Source organism: Chlamydotis macqueenii, chromosome 6 (genome assembly GCF_036417535.1).
Source record: "Chlamydotis macqueenii isolate bChlMac1 chromosome 6, bChlMac1.mat, whole genome shotgun sequence".
NCBI lineage: Eukaryota > Metazoa > Chordata > Aves > Otidiformes > Otididae > Chlamydotis > Chlamydotis macqueenii.
Genome location: NC_141561.1, coordinates 21,446,351 through 21,460,690, shown reverse-complemented (window position 1 = coordinate 21,460,690; position 14,340 = coordinate 21,446,351). Strand labels below are relative to the sequence as shown.

Sequence of the window (14,340 nt, the reverse complement as noted above, 5' to 3'; positions counted from 1 at the left end):
ATGAAACTTAAATGTGAAATTGGAAACACAGCTTGTAATGTAAAATGTTTTCTATGTGGAAAAACCTGGGTTTATCCAAGGACAGACTGACCACAAGATTACCGAATGCCAATGGCAATTACAGCTTTACTGGATAACACACTGAGCAGATCCTCAGCCTCTGTAAACTCTCCTAGCCCTGAGAAGTTCAGAAGAGACAAATTTACAGGTGCAGATCTGAACCAGCTTTTCTTTTAGTAAATATATCCTTTTTTTTTTTTTTTTATATTAGCCATCAACTTTGTGTCTTTACTTAGTGATACATCAGCCCTCGTGTTTCTATCTGTCTGTTAAGAATTGGATGAGTTTGGACACTAAATGAGAACTGAACTCTGGTCAAAAATCAAGCCTTTTAATTTTTAACTTCTGTGGTTAGGGTGCATCTTTAATGTATAAACAACGTGGTTGTTCCTTCTAAATTACACCTTTAACGGCTTTTCTGATTGCTTGCTTACAGCAAAAACCAGACAAGCAAACACATCCCGAACTGTATTGTGAATTAAAAGCAGAGTTCGGTGAACAACTGCATTGCTTATGTTCTCTCCATCTAATCTTCTAACAGATGTAGTCTGCATCTTCTTAAACCTGAAATAATAAATTAAAAATCCCTAGATCTAGTTCAGTCAGAAAATGATCAGCTGACATTTTAGTTGACAGGAAGCTGAGAGGGAGAGGTGTGTTACACTGGCATGGGCAATTTTGGATGTAGTTATGGGAAAGCCTTAAGGTGTTTGAATCTGATCTTGCAGCTCTAATCTCACTGAAGTCCCATTTGATGGTGTCCAGCAGGACAGGGTTCCTTTGGCTGGATGATGCGGTGCCATGTTAAAGTGAGAGGAGAAAATTTCAGATTAAGTAAATGGAGAACAGCATTTTCTGGCCTATGCTGGCTTCTTAGTGACTGTCATTCTTCACCAGTGAAGCTGCTGGGCTGATGAGTTCATTTGTCTCTGAATGCAAATTTTGTCTTCTGAGTGTGAAGAATAATGAGTGGGGAAGGCTGACCAACTGTCTCAGCAGGGGCTTCTCCTCACTATCAATGTCTCCACCATTCCTGTTTGAGAATCCCTCTTGCCCATCACCCCGGGAAGTATAGATCTGTAGAAATGGTAACGGTGAATAGGACAGGAGCACACTTTCTGTCTGCCAGCTGTGTAGGAGTGAAACATAGGTAGGTGCCTCCCAAAGTTTCTATCCAAGTCACCCCAAATATACAGTGACAGAAGAGTGCACATAGCTCCTAATCTGGGGTTGCAGCTCCCGAGAGCTGTTTGCCCACTGCGTGTTGCTCTGGTGCGAACTGCTTTAAACAATTCCCCTTCTAATTAAGTACGGTCAATCTGTGTGTTGGCTTTTCAGGCACCCATCTGTACTGAGCGGATCTGCTTGCTCCCCTCTGAGGATCCCTTCCTTCCCTCCCCATCGGCGTTGTTGGGGGATTAAAGCAGCGGCGGCCCCATACACAAACGCAGCTGGTTCCGTTTGGTCAGCCTGAGCCTTGCTGTGAAACCACGACAAGAATTCCAGTAAGTTGGCAACACTGAAACACAAAGAAAACAACAATAGGAAAAGTCCTTCCGTGCAGAAAGGAATGTTTCAAGCACTGTTCTCCTACAGTGAAAGGAGAGAGGGTGGGAGGGAGGAGAAAGATTTGAAGAGGGCAGGTCCCCCCGCCTCCCCCGGCAGCTCTGGATCTTGTGATGGAGAGATCTTATCCTCTCTTTGTGATTCAGAGGTGCCAGGAAGCTAATTGAATATTCTGATCTGCCCCCAGTGTTTCTTGTGGCTTGACCCCGGTGCTGTGTCGTACCACTACACCAAACAGCCCTGAACCTGCATAAATCACAACCTTGCAAAAGCCTACGCTCCATATCTTCTCCCCCTTCTTTCTTCCCCCAACGCCCCCTTACCCCCCCACCCCGCTTCCTATCTTGATAGATAGAAACCCTTTACAGAAAGATTTAGGGGGATTAGCGTCCTACAGGACCTGGAGAAAAATCACAATCTGCTAATAAGCAACAATATGTTCCTCTGCAACTTTTGCAAAAATAATGCAGGCACCTCTACCCGTTAATTGAAATTGCAGTCCATGGCAAAAAGAAGATTAGTTAATGCTTTGAAATATCACTTAAGTTCTGTTGCAGCATTTGCAAACACCCATTGCAGTAAAATGAACATGGCATGAAGCTAACATAAACAATATATGGGATTTATAAAGGTAGTGTCATTAAAATTAATCTGACAAAGCCTCTTGCAAGACAAATAGACCCATCATTCTCCCACGGTATGTATGCACAGTAGTCATTGTTCACATGCATGTGTATGTGTGAACACATACAAATACAAATACAAATACAAAGAAAGGAACAGCTTGGCATAATTGAATTTTCTACCTGAATTTTCACATGCATGTGTATGTGTGAACACATACAAATACAAATACAAATACAAAGAAAGGAACAGCTTGGCATAATTGAATTTTCTACCTGGAAGACTATTTCTGAGTAGTAAAAACCAAAATAATTATTTAACTCCACACAGTTTATGTATGATGCTTCTGATTCTGCAAGCAAAGCCTCCAAAATGTTTGCCCTTTTCCCAAGACTGCATTCCAACCTGAAGTATTAGGGTCCATGATCCTATGCTGTTCTACCCTTCTTAGTAAGTATACGATTCCTGAAATGGCAGCAGTAAAACACAGCAGACATTTCACGTGTGCTGCGCACTCTTGGAGAGTTAGAACCAGAGTAAGGTGTCTCCAGCTGGTATCTTAAAGGCCAAAGCAATTTACCAAACTGATTTTATCTGCTAAGAAAGTGCAGAATTAAGTTTCATCCCTGCAGTTTTCCTTTAGCAATATTTCTGTGAGGAATAATAAAAAGTTCTAAGCTTTATCCCCTGCATTGGTAAGTAGATGTTGCGACATTTTTCAAAATTGTCAAAAATACTTTTCTTGTCTGGAGCATGCCTTTGGGACACGAAAAGCTGAGACATACTTCACTTGCAATCTGAAATTCCCCATATCTGCTCAAAATACCAGTGTAGCAGCAGTGGACTCTGATACAAAGTCTGTAAGTGCAGGGGCTTGGAAGCATCTTGCCTATCCTGCAAAGTGCGGAAGGAGGGGCAGAGGCAGCCTGTGGCTGAAGGGCCTGGAGTGGTGCCTGATTCCCTCATGCTAGTTCCGGGGCCGCCGGGTATAAAGAGCTTTATGCAATGTCTGGAGGGTGGGAGTTTATAGAAAACGCGATGTCTCAACAGGCGAACACGCCTTTCTTCTGCAACTAGCGGGATAAGAAAAAGACACCAGGCTCCTTGTGCTGCTGCTGTGCAGATCAGCACCCCGGAGTCGAGGAGCCAGCTTCTGAGGGAGCTGGAGCATCCCAGCCCAGATGGGACCTCACCATCGGATGGATGGAAGAGCAGCAACTGCTTGCAAACTGCTCATATTATTCACTGCATGCATAATGCAGGGCAGTTGCCAAGGTAAGCGCTATGCTCCAGCCTCTCCAGAATGGGACTTGCACCGCAAGGAGCACGTCCCTGTCCTGGGGACTTCTAGGAGAAAAAGACCCAAGTGCCTGAAAGTAGAGGGTTAACGGGAGCTGATTCAATGAGTTTGTTCTGATAGCTACGGGACACAGTTGGCTCTTTCCAGGAGCCATTTGATGGAGTTGATTTCTGTTGTGGAAAAGGAAGTAGCGCCTTCAAAAACACTACAAATACCACCGGCTCTTTAGCGTCACTTCATCTTGGTTTTAAATTATCTCAGGATGTTTTTTCTGATTGTTTTTCTCGTTTGTACAAACCTTTTTTTTTTCTGGTTGTACAAGACAGCAACGCACAAATGTTGCTGAATTTGGAGGGACAGCTCAGACTTTGCAACTCCACGGTCTAAACTCACAATTTAACAGAGATGCAAGTGGGCAGCTTTTCCTATAGCAGGTACTGCTTACTGACTATGGATAAGGTAAAAAAAAAAAAAAAAAAATCGGCCCAGAGTTTTTGCATTTTTTCCTTGCGATCTTTGTGCCCTTCTTGCTAACTGAAGTGCGGGTGGTTTTGCAGGGCAGAGTTCAGCTGCATTCCAAGAGCAGGTTCGGTGACCGCTGAAGTGGTACCTGGGGTTGTTTTTGCCGAGAAGCGCACAGGCTGCGGCACTTGCCCGCAGACAGGTTGTGCCTGTGCGGGGCGGGGGGTGGTGCGTGGACAGGCTCGCGTACGTGTGGTATCTGCAGTCATTTACAGAAGGCTATAGGAAAGAAACAGATGCTTAGTCTGGAGCACAATAAGCTCCCCTCAGTCGGTCTCGGAGGCAGATTGGAAGTTGAGAGAGGGAGAACTTTTTCTCCGGGCTTTGCCGTTGCTAGGCGACACCTGGGAGCATGTGACGGGCAGAGCGGGGCGGCCCCGCCGCTCCTCGGCTGCTAATCTGCCTGCTGGGGATGGAGCGGCCGGCTCTCAGTCCTCTCCGCAGCCTGTGCCTGGAGTGCAACTCTTCCTGGCTCCCCCTCCTCGCACAGTTAATTGCCCCACGCTGAAAATGAAGCCTGTCCTGCTGGAGCAAGAGTGGCTGAAGTGCATTTCCTCGGCCCCGAGTTTTGACCCTGCAGTCCCGCTGGTTCTGTCTGTGTCTGTGTATGACGTGTGCGTTCAAATTGTTAATCTGCTTTCTTTGCTCAACTCTTAGTTTAAGCTCCTTAGACAGAATCAAGTAAGTAATTATACAGCAACTGCTGCTAGCAGCACCCACTCACTAGCAGGGAAACAGGAGATAGCTAATGTGCAGCGGGAGACCTGCAAAAGCTCTAGCCAAGGAGGTCACACTGGGCAGAGCTAATCCTATGCACTATTATTTTACATTGGATAGAATGGAAGCTACAGTGCTGATCTAAAGTTTATTTCTTTGCTTTACAGCCACTTTTGACTGTTCAGAACGTGCCTAGTAAATGACATGACAAGATAAGCAGCAGGAAGCTTTGAACCAGCATCCATAGGCAGTGGAAGTACACAAGTGTTTTACTTTGATGGTGTTGTGTCTGTTGCCTCCCCTCCCCCAAGAAGAATAACTGTGCAAATGAAACAGTATGGTTTTAGTAACAGGTAGCTGATACTAGTAAAATCTCTGGATAGCAATCTTGGCCACACTGTGATTAATATTGTGAAATATTTGGTATCCTTAAGTGCCAGCTCCTTGAATGTTGAGATCATGTCAGACTCGTTTAAAGAAAAACAAACATTAAGAGAATCATGAAAACGATTCCAGGGCTTAGAAGGAAAATGGTGAAAATCATCTTGCCTAATACTCAGTATTCTCAAAGGTGCTTCCACAATGTTCTTGAAGGTTTTTGTTGGCAATACTTGAGTATTCCCAGTATAAGCTGGGTGTTTCTAGAATTAGTTTCACCTGAGCACTTGCTCAAATGATAGTATTGTGATTCTTCCTTGATTTATCTAATTTTGGATTTATTGGAGTTAAACATACCACTTATAAACTGAATAAAAATACTGCCTCTTGTAATTGCCAGTAGTACAGGGCCTCGTTCTGCAACCTTTACTCTATAAGCCTTGTTGGCTGTGGGGTAACTGTTATCAGAAAAAAATGCACCTGGGAATCTAAAAAAAACTACCTAAGAGAAGGTAGCGTCAAGAAGGAGCATCCCGGGACTATTGTTTGTTTTAAGGAATATCAAAATGCTTCACACTCATAAATTAGAGCCACTAGATACACGCTGTACTCTCAGCAGTTTTGCAGGGGGCAAATGAGATCACTAGGGCAATTTCGCATTTGAACAATGAGTTCTTTAATGTTACTGCAAAGTCTACCAGATCCACAGACTCATGCAATATTCCACGTAGTATCTGTTACTGGGCTGACCTTATCTAACATGGAAGGCCTGCTGTACTTTTTTTTGATGAGGATTTAGTACCTGAGAGTGTTTGAATTTTTTTCTGTTCTTAATGGTTCAGCACCAGAGGAACTGTTAGCTTAGTTTCTTTATAAAATAATTTGTGTATATATAAAATCACATATAAATCATTCATATAAATCTGCTTTTCTTTATAAAAAAGAACCCTTCTTTCTAGTTACAAAGTATTAAGAACATTCTATTTAAACCAACAACAGTTAATATTTCTGTAATTTGTATATTTCAGATCACTTAATTTTCCTTCATTGCTTTTTGATGTCCCTTAGGTCCTGATGACCTATCTTCAACAGAGATCATGTAAATATTCCAGAAATTATGGAATAAATGTATTAGTATTAAAATAATATGAATTAGTATTAATTTTTATGCATTGGTACTGATTCCTGTCACCAATTCTGTTAAATTAGTGCAAGTTACAAAACAATGCCAGTATCCTCTTTTTTTCAGACTTCTATGTACTTACACTCAAGTTCTGGCTTTGCTGCAATCTGTGGTGAAGTACCAAATCTCTATGTAAAAGCCAGAATTTCACTGTATTGTGTAGTTTCCAATGTTTAAATTGTTGTTTGCCTCCCCCGTCTTTCTGGTGGGTACTTCTGAGGATCTTTTTATTTCTTTAGTAAGCTTCCTGTATGGAATCAAAGATGAGAGATTCACACTGCTGTGAATCATATAAGATCAATGATTGCTTGGCCAGGCTGTATATTTTCCTTGCTGATGATCATAATATCCCTCTAAACTTCTGAATTCTGGGAAATGCAGCTAGAAATTCAATATCTCAATTAATGGTCTTTCTCTCTACATATGTATGCTAATTTTTTAAATTTTTGGATTCTGTATTGAGTTAAGCGGCCAGAAGATCACAGCTAGGTTGAATTCTAATACTTACTTTTTTCTTCTCTTTTCATTAATTCATAATTTACTGACTTTTTAAAGGTTTCTGTTATTGATCTCAAGATCAGAAGACTTTTAATTTTTTTATTTTTTATTTTTAGGAAAACCTATTACCTATTCTGTATGCATCTTGGCAAACATGATTTGTGCCGAGACTTTGCTGTAACACAGAAGTTAGTGCATCAAATTTGATTTGCATCCTAAATCTGTGCAATGATAAATCATCAGCTTAAATGCATCCCAGGCCAATATGGCTAAAACTCATTACCATATAGGGTCTCTATTAGTCTGAGAATGAAGGCTATTCTAAGAATGTATCTGTATGGTGTGATATCCTATCTCAGAAACCACAGTGAACATTTGCATGGAGTAAGGCTAGCAACAAATTAGTACATTAAGACCAAGTAGAGAAGAGCTACAGCAGCTCTTTCCGGAATGGCATGGAGAAACACAGTTTTCCATCAAGCATTGTAAAATAGTTCAATCCCCAAATTAATAATTCAGTGTTTTTTAGACCTTGCCTTCACTCAAATCTATTTAATCTGTCTGTAGGATGATGTCTTGTGACATTGCTGTAGGCATCAGGCCAGAGTCAGTATTCATACTCCCTTGTACAGCACTGTGCATGTTTAAATGACAGAGAAGCCTGTCTGTAAGATTACGCTCCTGCCAAAACCCAGTGTTTGAAGACTTTGAGTGAGACTTTCCTTTGGGATTGAGTATTTGGAAGTAATGAGAAGGGAGAAAGGATGGCAAAGAAAATGAATATGCCAATGCAATCCTGATGTACAATTTAGTAGGTATTGTGCGTGACCTATGGGCTGCAGTGTTCATGATCCTGCACTAGTATAATTTTCTTGGTTTCTCTTGGAGATGTACTCACACAAAATCAAGATCAAAAATCTCACTACATGTCCATCTGCCTGGCTCTAAACTATTTTTTTTTCCTCAGGGCTGACAATTTAGAAGTACCTGTCAGTGAAACACTTTATAATCTTCTCACATGAACTAATAAGTGATATTTCTGTGCAGTGACAGTCTTTTTTTTTTTTTTTTTTTTTTGGCATGGTTCTTTTTAATGAGTAACCCTCTTTTAGTACATCTCTTGAATTTTCTTAATAAATTACTCTCTTTCTATATTCTGTTCAGCAAAGCATATCAGGAATTTGCAAAGTAATCAGCTAAAGTGAAGAATGGGACAAACCCCAGAATTTTAGTTAAAAATTGAAAGCAGTAATTGGATGACACCTGGTTAGATTTAGGTTCTATGCCAAATGCTAGAATTACAGTAAATAATTAAGCTACAGAAGTCAAGACAAATAGAGACAGAGCATCTAAGGAGATTTCAACTAAGATAAATGTGCGGTGCATGCGATGCTTCTATTTCTCTGTAAGACAAACCAAAACCTTCTTTCGTGTATTGAGCTGACTGGAAATTTGAGCAATGAAATCCTACTTTAATCCAGATTTACTTTCCATGTGTTTTGCAGGAAATGAGCAAAGATTCATTTGGGGGAAAGGTAGAATGCAATTTCATTAAAGCCTTTTAATTTTCTTTCTTTTGGGCTTCCTGGATTGACATGAAATCAATCACACTGTTTGGAGCCTTTCCCTCTCCATATGCCTTCTTGCCCTGTTAGATTATTGCCAGATCAAAGCCCAATGGTGGTTTTCTTTTTAACTTCTCATTATTTAGCACCAAACCTAGAGGTTCTTCTGTTGAGGTGTTTTTTTTTCCTTTTTCTTTTTTTTTTTTTTTAAAAAAAACTGAATACTCTTATTTGTAATTGAGCAGTAAACCGGCACATTGTGGAGGTAGTTCATTTTACCTTTATCAATATTGGATCAAATACCATTCACTCTTCCTACAATACTTATTTTTAGATTTGAGAGCTTGTGAAAACTCTTCAGGTAGAGAAATATGTACCTTTGAATCACATTGTAGAATCATTTTTTTGAGCAGGAGTTGTAATTTTTTCTCCTCTTTTAGAGCTCTGCTTAAAAAGTGCTGGGATCACATAGCACTGTGGATGCTTCAAAGGATATCATGCTTTCTAGAAGTCGTCATTGTTGAAAAACATTAAAGGTGCCTTCTAATTAATCATCTACAGGTCAACATCTATTTAAGAAGTTGATGTCTTTATTCTACTGTGGCTAATCAGCAATGATAAACAGATGATTTGTCAGCTTCTTTCTAATAGCTTACAGTCAAAGTAGAAAATAAAGGACAGAACTGTTTTTTTTTTTTTCAAATTATTTAAAACTAAAGTGCTTCTTTATATAATTTGATAATTATACTTCATTCTTAAAGATACCTTGAGCTGTTTCTAGATGAAGGAATAACAAGGATTCTTCTAAGTCAACCCAGTCCAACTTCATTCTTTTCAAAAAAATTATCCCTAAGTTGTACTGATCTAAGAGATAGAAAATGGGATTCAGTGAAGAGTAAACATCTCTTTTAATAGCTTATTATTGTTTGAGATCCATTTTTAAGTCCACTTTCTTATCATAATGTTCATTTTATTAACTGCTTTTTGCTTCTTTAACTCAGCACACTTTTAGAAGTTTAAGAAACTTAAGAGTAAGGATAGAAATGTTTAATGGAATGGATAGCCTTTAGCAGATTCCGTAAGCTTTTACTGTTGGTTTCAAGGCTTTTAATGTTTCCTTTGTTTTGCAGTGCTTAAAGTGGATTAGAGATCTAAGGATCATTGTTACAAGTTTTGTTTTGGATTAATGAAATGACATATAAGAGTTGACTTAAATTGTTCTATGAGCTATTCTATTTGATGCTTTTAACATTAATAATTTGCCTTTGTTTTACAATCAAGAAGCCAGATCTTCAGCAAAAGGGCACTGTTTACAGCAGCAGTGTGTCTGCCCAATTATTTTCTTGCACAAGCAGGTCATGATACTACACCCTGCTGAGCTGAGTTGAAGAATGGGGGCCTGTTCCAATAGGGACTCCTTTTGATGAAGATTGCAGGCTCATGCTTTTGTGGAGCAAGAAGGATGGGGGTTTTAGTTGTGTTCTGTGGCATCTCTTAAAAAAAAAAAAAGGCCCAGGAACCGATATATTCACTGATATATTTAGAATCTAGGTATGGATTTTATCCTCAGACACCACTGTCCATATTATCAGCTGAGATAAATATACTACAGAGTTGAGTTTAGTTTGAGGACGTGTAGGGCCTGAGGAACTGGAATACACACATGGATCAATAATCCTCCCCAGGTTTGCCTGGAAGAAGGAAATTTACCATGTAAAGTTCACATCATTCAACACCAATGGGACATACCTTGTCATCTAAGGTTACCGTTTCAGGAGAAGTGATGAGCCAACTGAACAGCCCCACTGCTGCTGGAAGCAGGAGGCCCCACTCTCCTTCCCTCTCTCCTCCAGTGTCCCATTCCCATGTTGCTGCCAGCCTTGAGTTCTTGCTGCTTGCTTTGTCCTAGCACCGCTGCTCATTGGGCCTCTCTGTGAGCTGCTTTCGCTTACAATCCTGGAAGAAAACTAAACCAGGCCTAGGGAATTAGGTGGTTTCCTGGTGGTTTAGTGATTTAGAGCAGCATGCAGAAAGGTCTGGAAGAGTAAGTTGAACCTTAGCATCAAGTAGGAGAAGGAGGGGAGCTGGAAAGAGGGAGAGAAGAGACACTCCTTTTTCCTATAGTAAGTCAGTGGATTGGCTCAGCTGGCCATGCAACCACTGCTTAATGCTACTGCGAAGAATATATAGGAAATGCTTAGCTAGCATGCTAGTTACGAGAGTGGTCCCATCAGGGCTATAGTGAACCAGGGTTAGCACTGTGGGAAGCCCTTTTGTAAAGTTGTCTGGTGTAAACAGATGGCTCAACTTGAATGGGACTGCTCACGTGTTCACTTTTGAGCAGGATCGTAGGGCTGTTCTCAACTTGCAATGCAATAAATGAGTTGGATGATAACCAAGCACATGGAATGCTGCTGCAGTTTTTGTTGGCCTTCTAGCTGTGCTAATAAAAATAACTTTTACAACTATGAGATGTAATAGGTTTTTAAACCATTTCAAGTGAAACAAATGAGCCACAGTTTGTGTCTGAAATGAGTGACAAAGTTTGTGGTGTCTTCCATATGAATCATAGAATCATAGAATATAGGAGCTGTTATTATTAGCTTTGCAGTGTTGACTTTTTTGTGTGAAATCAGCCACAAAATGCACTTTAAAGCCTCACTGAAAATGAATTTTTGTTCATAGTATTTTGTAAATGTAGCAAAGTACTAAAATTCCTTTTGTTACCTCCGCGGTATGTGAAAGGTATTTAGTGGAATAATTAAACTGCATCTACCTCCGTTGTTAATCTGAGCCTTGACAAATTTTTGTTGGCTGAACCAACAGGAAATCTGAATAGAGCCTCAGACATAGCTCAGTTGTGGCCTGGCCATCTGCTTCACTGGGAGCTCTGCTTCAGTAGAGGGCAACAACAGCAACTGGGCTCCTTTGGCACTTGCAAGTGATGTTCTGTAATGGAATTTGTGTTCTAACTGTAGGCAGTTGAAGAAAGTGATGATTTAACAGTGGAAATGCAAAAATGCTGTTATTGTTAACTTTTATTAGTTTTGTAGTTTTTAACTTTATTAAGCCTGCTACAGAATGCACCATCAAATACTTATTTTACAGTGAAAATACAAAAAATAGTAAAACTTTAAAGCTGAACTTGAAATTCTTTAGAAATTTGGATATCTCTTGGATTTGTTTGAGGAAAAAAAAAAAAACAACAACCAAAAGACAAATAGTTAAATTCAATAAAATAATGAGTAGCAAAATTTAAATTAAGAGTCAGGTAAAAGCTCCAACCTTGACGAAGTACTTTCTCCATACTAAGACTTTAAGACTTTATCCCTATTAGGTAACAGAAACCAGTCCTACCTGTTTTTTGTTTGGTTTGCTAAATGAAAGATGCTTTAGCAATTGACTGTTTTTTAAACATTTTTTTTAGATGTGCAATACTTTTTAACTTGTTGGCCTATTTAACTTTTTCCAATGGAGGTCAAGAATTCTCAGAAACTTAAATCCCAAAAAATTTCATAAGGTAATAGAGAGAGAGACCCAAATTACCACCCTGTTAAGGGAAAATCTTGGTCATTAAACATTCCACATAGAGATACAGACTCTTTAGCCAGCAATATACAAGGTGTGGTTGCAATCTTCCTAGCAGTCATTTTGAAAGACTGATGGAAACTATGGCTATTAGGAACGCATTATGACTTGAAGCTTGCAAATCTGTAGGCAAATACCTGCAGTTCTGTGAGCACTGTTATTTATATGTTGTGTGCTACTGTTGTGAAACTTGGGAGACATGTGCCTTTCCTATGGTTTTGTGCGCTTTCTTCTGGAAATAAGTACATGCTCTTATGCTCTTATGATTCCCAGGATGCAGCAAGTGTTGGTCTTACCCAGCTACACAAGCTGGAGCAGGAGACCCTTCTTCCCTGCTGTTCACCTCTGCCTGGAATGCTGCTTAGAGTAGCTAGCTAATGTAATTTAAAGGATTACTTAAAATAATATGGCTAGCAGCCACCAATGAAGGGAAGTAGTAGCAGAATTAAGCATCCTTAAAAAAACAAATGGGTGAGTAAATCTGACAGTTGTAGAGTTTGGTTGGTTAGGGGAGATCTAAGTAAAATGCCTCCATTGGGGCTGACAGGAAGGGTAATGTTTCAGTGGGAGATGGTATTTATTGAATTTATCCTCTTCTGATGAATTCAGAGACTTTATCTTTTTAATTTGACAAACTCATTAGTATTGCTATTTGGGTGAAATAGTTTTATTATTTTTTTAAACTGAAAACTATTAAAAAACCCCATGTTTAAAAATGAAATAGCCAAAGGATGATTTAATTTTTATTGTTCATTTTCAGGTCTATTAAGATAAAATTGCGTTTTGTGTGAGCACATTGGACAATATTGTTGCAGTTCAGATGATCCTTCCTTTCCTCAGGACTGCCTTAGCACATGGAATTTCCATTTCAAGAAGCTTGATGAGGAGTGACCAGCCATAGGTGTTAGCTGGTAGCTGAAATTGAGTCGGTACTGAATAAGGGAGAAACGTGATGAGTGTCAATGCACCCAAAGAGATATGTACTTCCTAATGTAATGGGCAGTAGTAAGTAGAATTAGAATGTCTGGCTAGGCACACTAGATACCTGTAGTATATAACCTCAGTTTTTCTGAAAATGATAGTTCTGAAAATGATCTCACATGTTTAGTTTTTAACAAGCAAATGTCACTATTTTTGAAGTGTAAACTGGTAACTCGTACCCTGTGAAGCTTTGGGACACAGCTTGAATTGCCTTTTTTTTATCTGAGAGTTCCACTAGTTATGGTGGTGCTACACAAGTAGTAAAGAATTTTGTTATAGATGCTGGTTCTGTGGTGGGAAGAGAGAAATAGCTTTCACTCTCTGTGCTTACCATGGCTATTATCTGTAAGGAGAAGTCGTTTATTTTTTGCACAACAAGTTTCATTTTTCATTTGATAACTTGTGATATAGTATTCCAGTAAGGTTTATGATTTAGCAAAGTATTATATGTTGCATAGCAGTTTTCAATCTAGCAATAATACATACAATATAAATTGTATATAAATATTAAAAAATTACACAATTTCACTCTCTCAAAGTGGAATCAGCCTCAGTAAGAGCCTTCCAATCCTAGTGCTACAATGACTCATCAGCTTTCAGGAGAGCATGACTGAATTGATTGCAGCTCACCATCTCAGCATGGGGTCTAATTTTGAGAACAAACAGCACATTGGTTGGAAAATTTATTTTAAAAACAGTACAAGTCTTAAAATGAGAATACCTGCCTGAGAAGGTTTTATCATCTGCTACAGCATCTATCAGACTTTCTCAGTGGTATGTACTGTACATATTCTAAGCTGTTTAAGCACTTTTAAAATTTTCCACACACTGTGTAGTTGTAAATACTTCCTAGTCTTGAAGATTTTCTGTTTAGTCATATTCCCCGCTCAGTCTGTTACCCAGTTGTTATTCTACAGCAGCCTTGGGGCCATTAGCAAGGTTCATTCTTATGAAAATGCTTGGGATGCTTCCTTCTGTGAGTAACTGGGGGTGTCTTTATTTCTACTATGTTTGCTTGTTCTTCTTCCTCTTTATGTCATTTGGTCAATTAGAACAGATTTTTTGCATATTTAATGTGCCATTCATGAAAAAGAAGCTTCTGAGATTTAGGAGGGCTCAGAAGTGTATGCTTCCCTAGAGATCCACAGTGCTTGCTTCACTTACCCAGCTAAGACAATCACAATTGATTTATCGGATTAAGACACCTAATGTCAAGACAACTGGTTGAGGTTATCCAGTTTAGTGCAGAACGTGTTCTTTACATTTAATGTGTCTGAAATACGTTTTTATATTGTGAAGGCTAATCTTTCAGTACTGCAAATACTGATTCTCTTGAATTCAGCCATACAGATAATAGC

The 14,340-nt window shown here is 39.4% G+C and overlaps 1 protein-coding gene across 3 annotated transcripts in view; it reads left to right on the top strand.

Moving 5' to 3' along the window:
* Positions 1–3,431: 3,431 nt before the first annotated feature.
* LRP2 (LDL receptor related protein 2) overlaps positions 3,432–14,340 on the top strand; it is a 127,877-nt gene continuing 116,968 nt past the window's right edge. For all 3 annotated transcript variants that reach the window (XM_086750574.1, XM_086750572.1, XM_086750575.1), the window contains exon 1: positions 3,432–3,525. In XM_086750574.1, coding sequence (XP_086606700.1) covers positions 3,432–3,525 — 94 coding nt within the window. The remainder of the gene's footprint in view (positions 3,526–14,340) is intronic.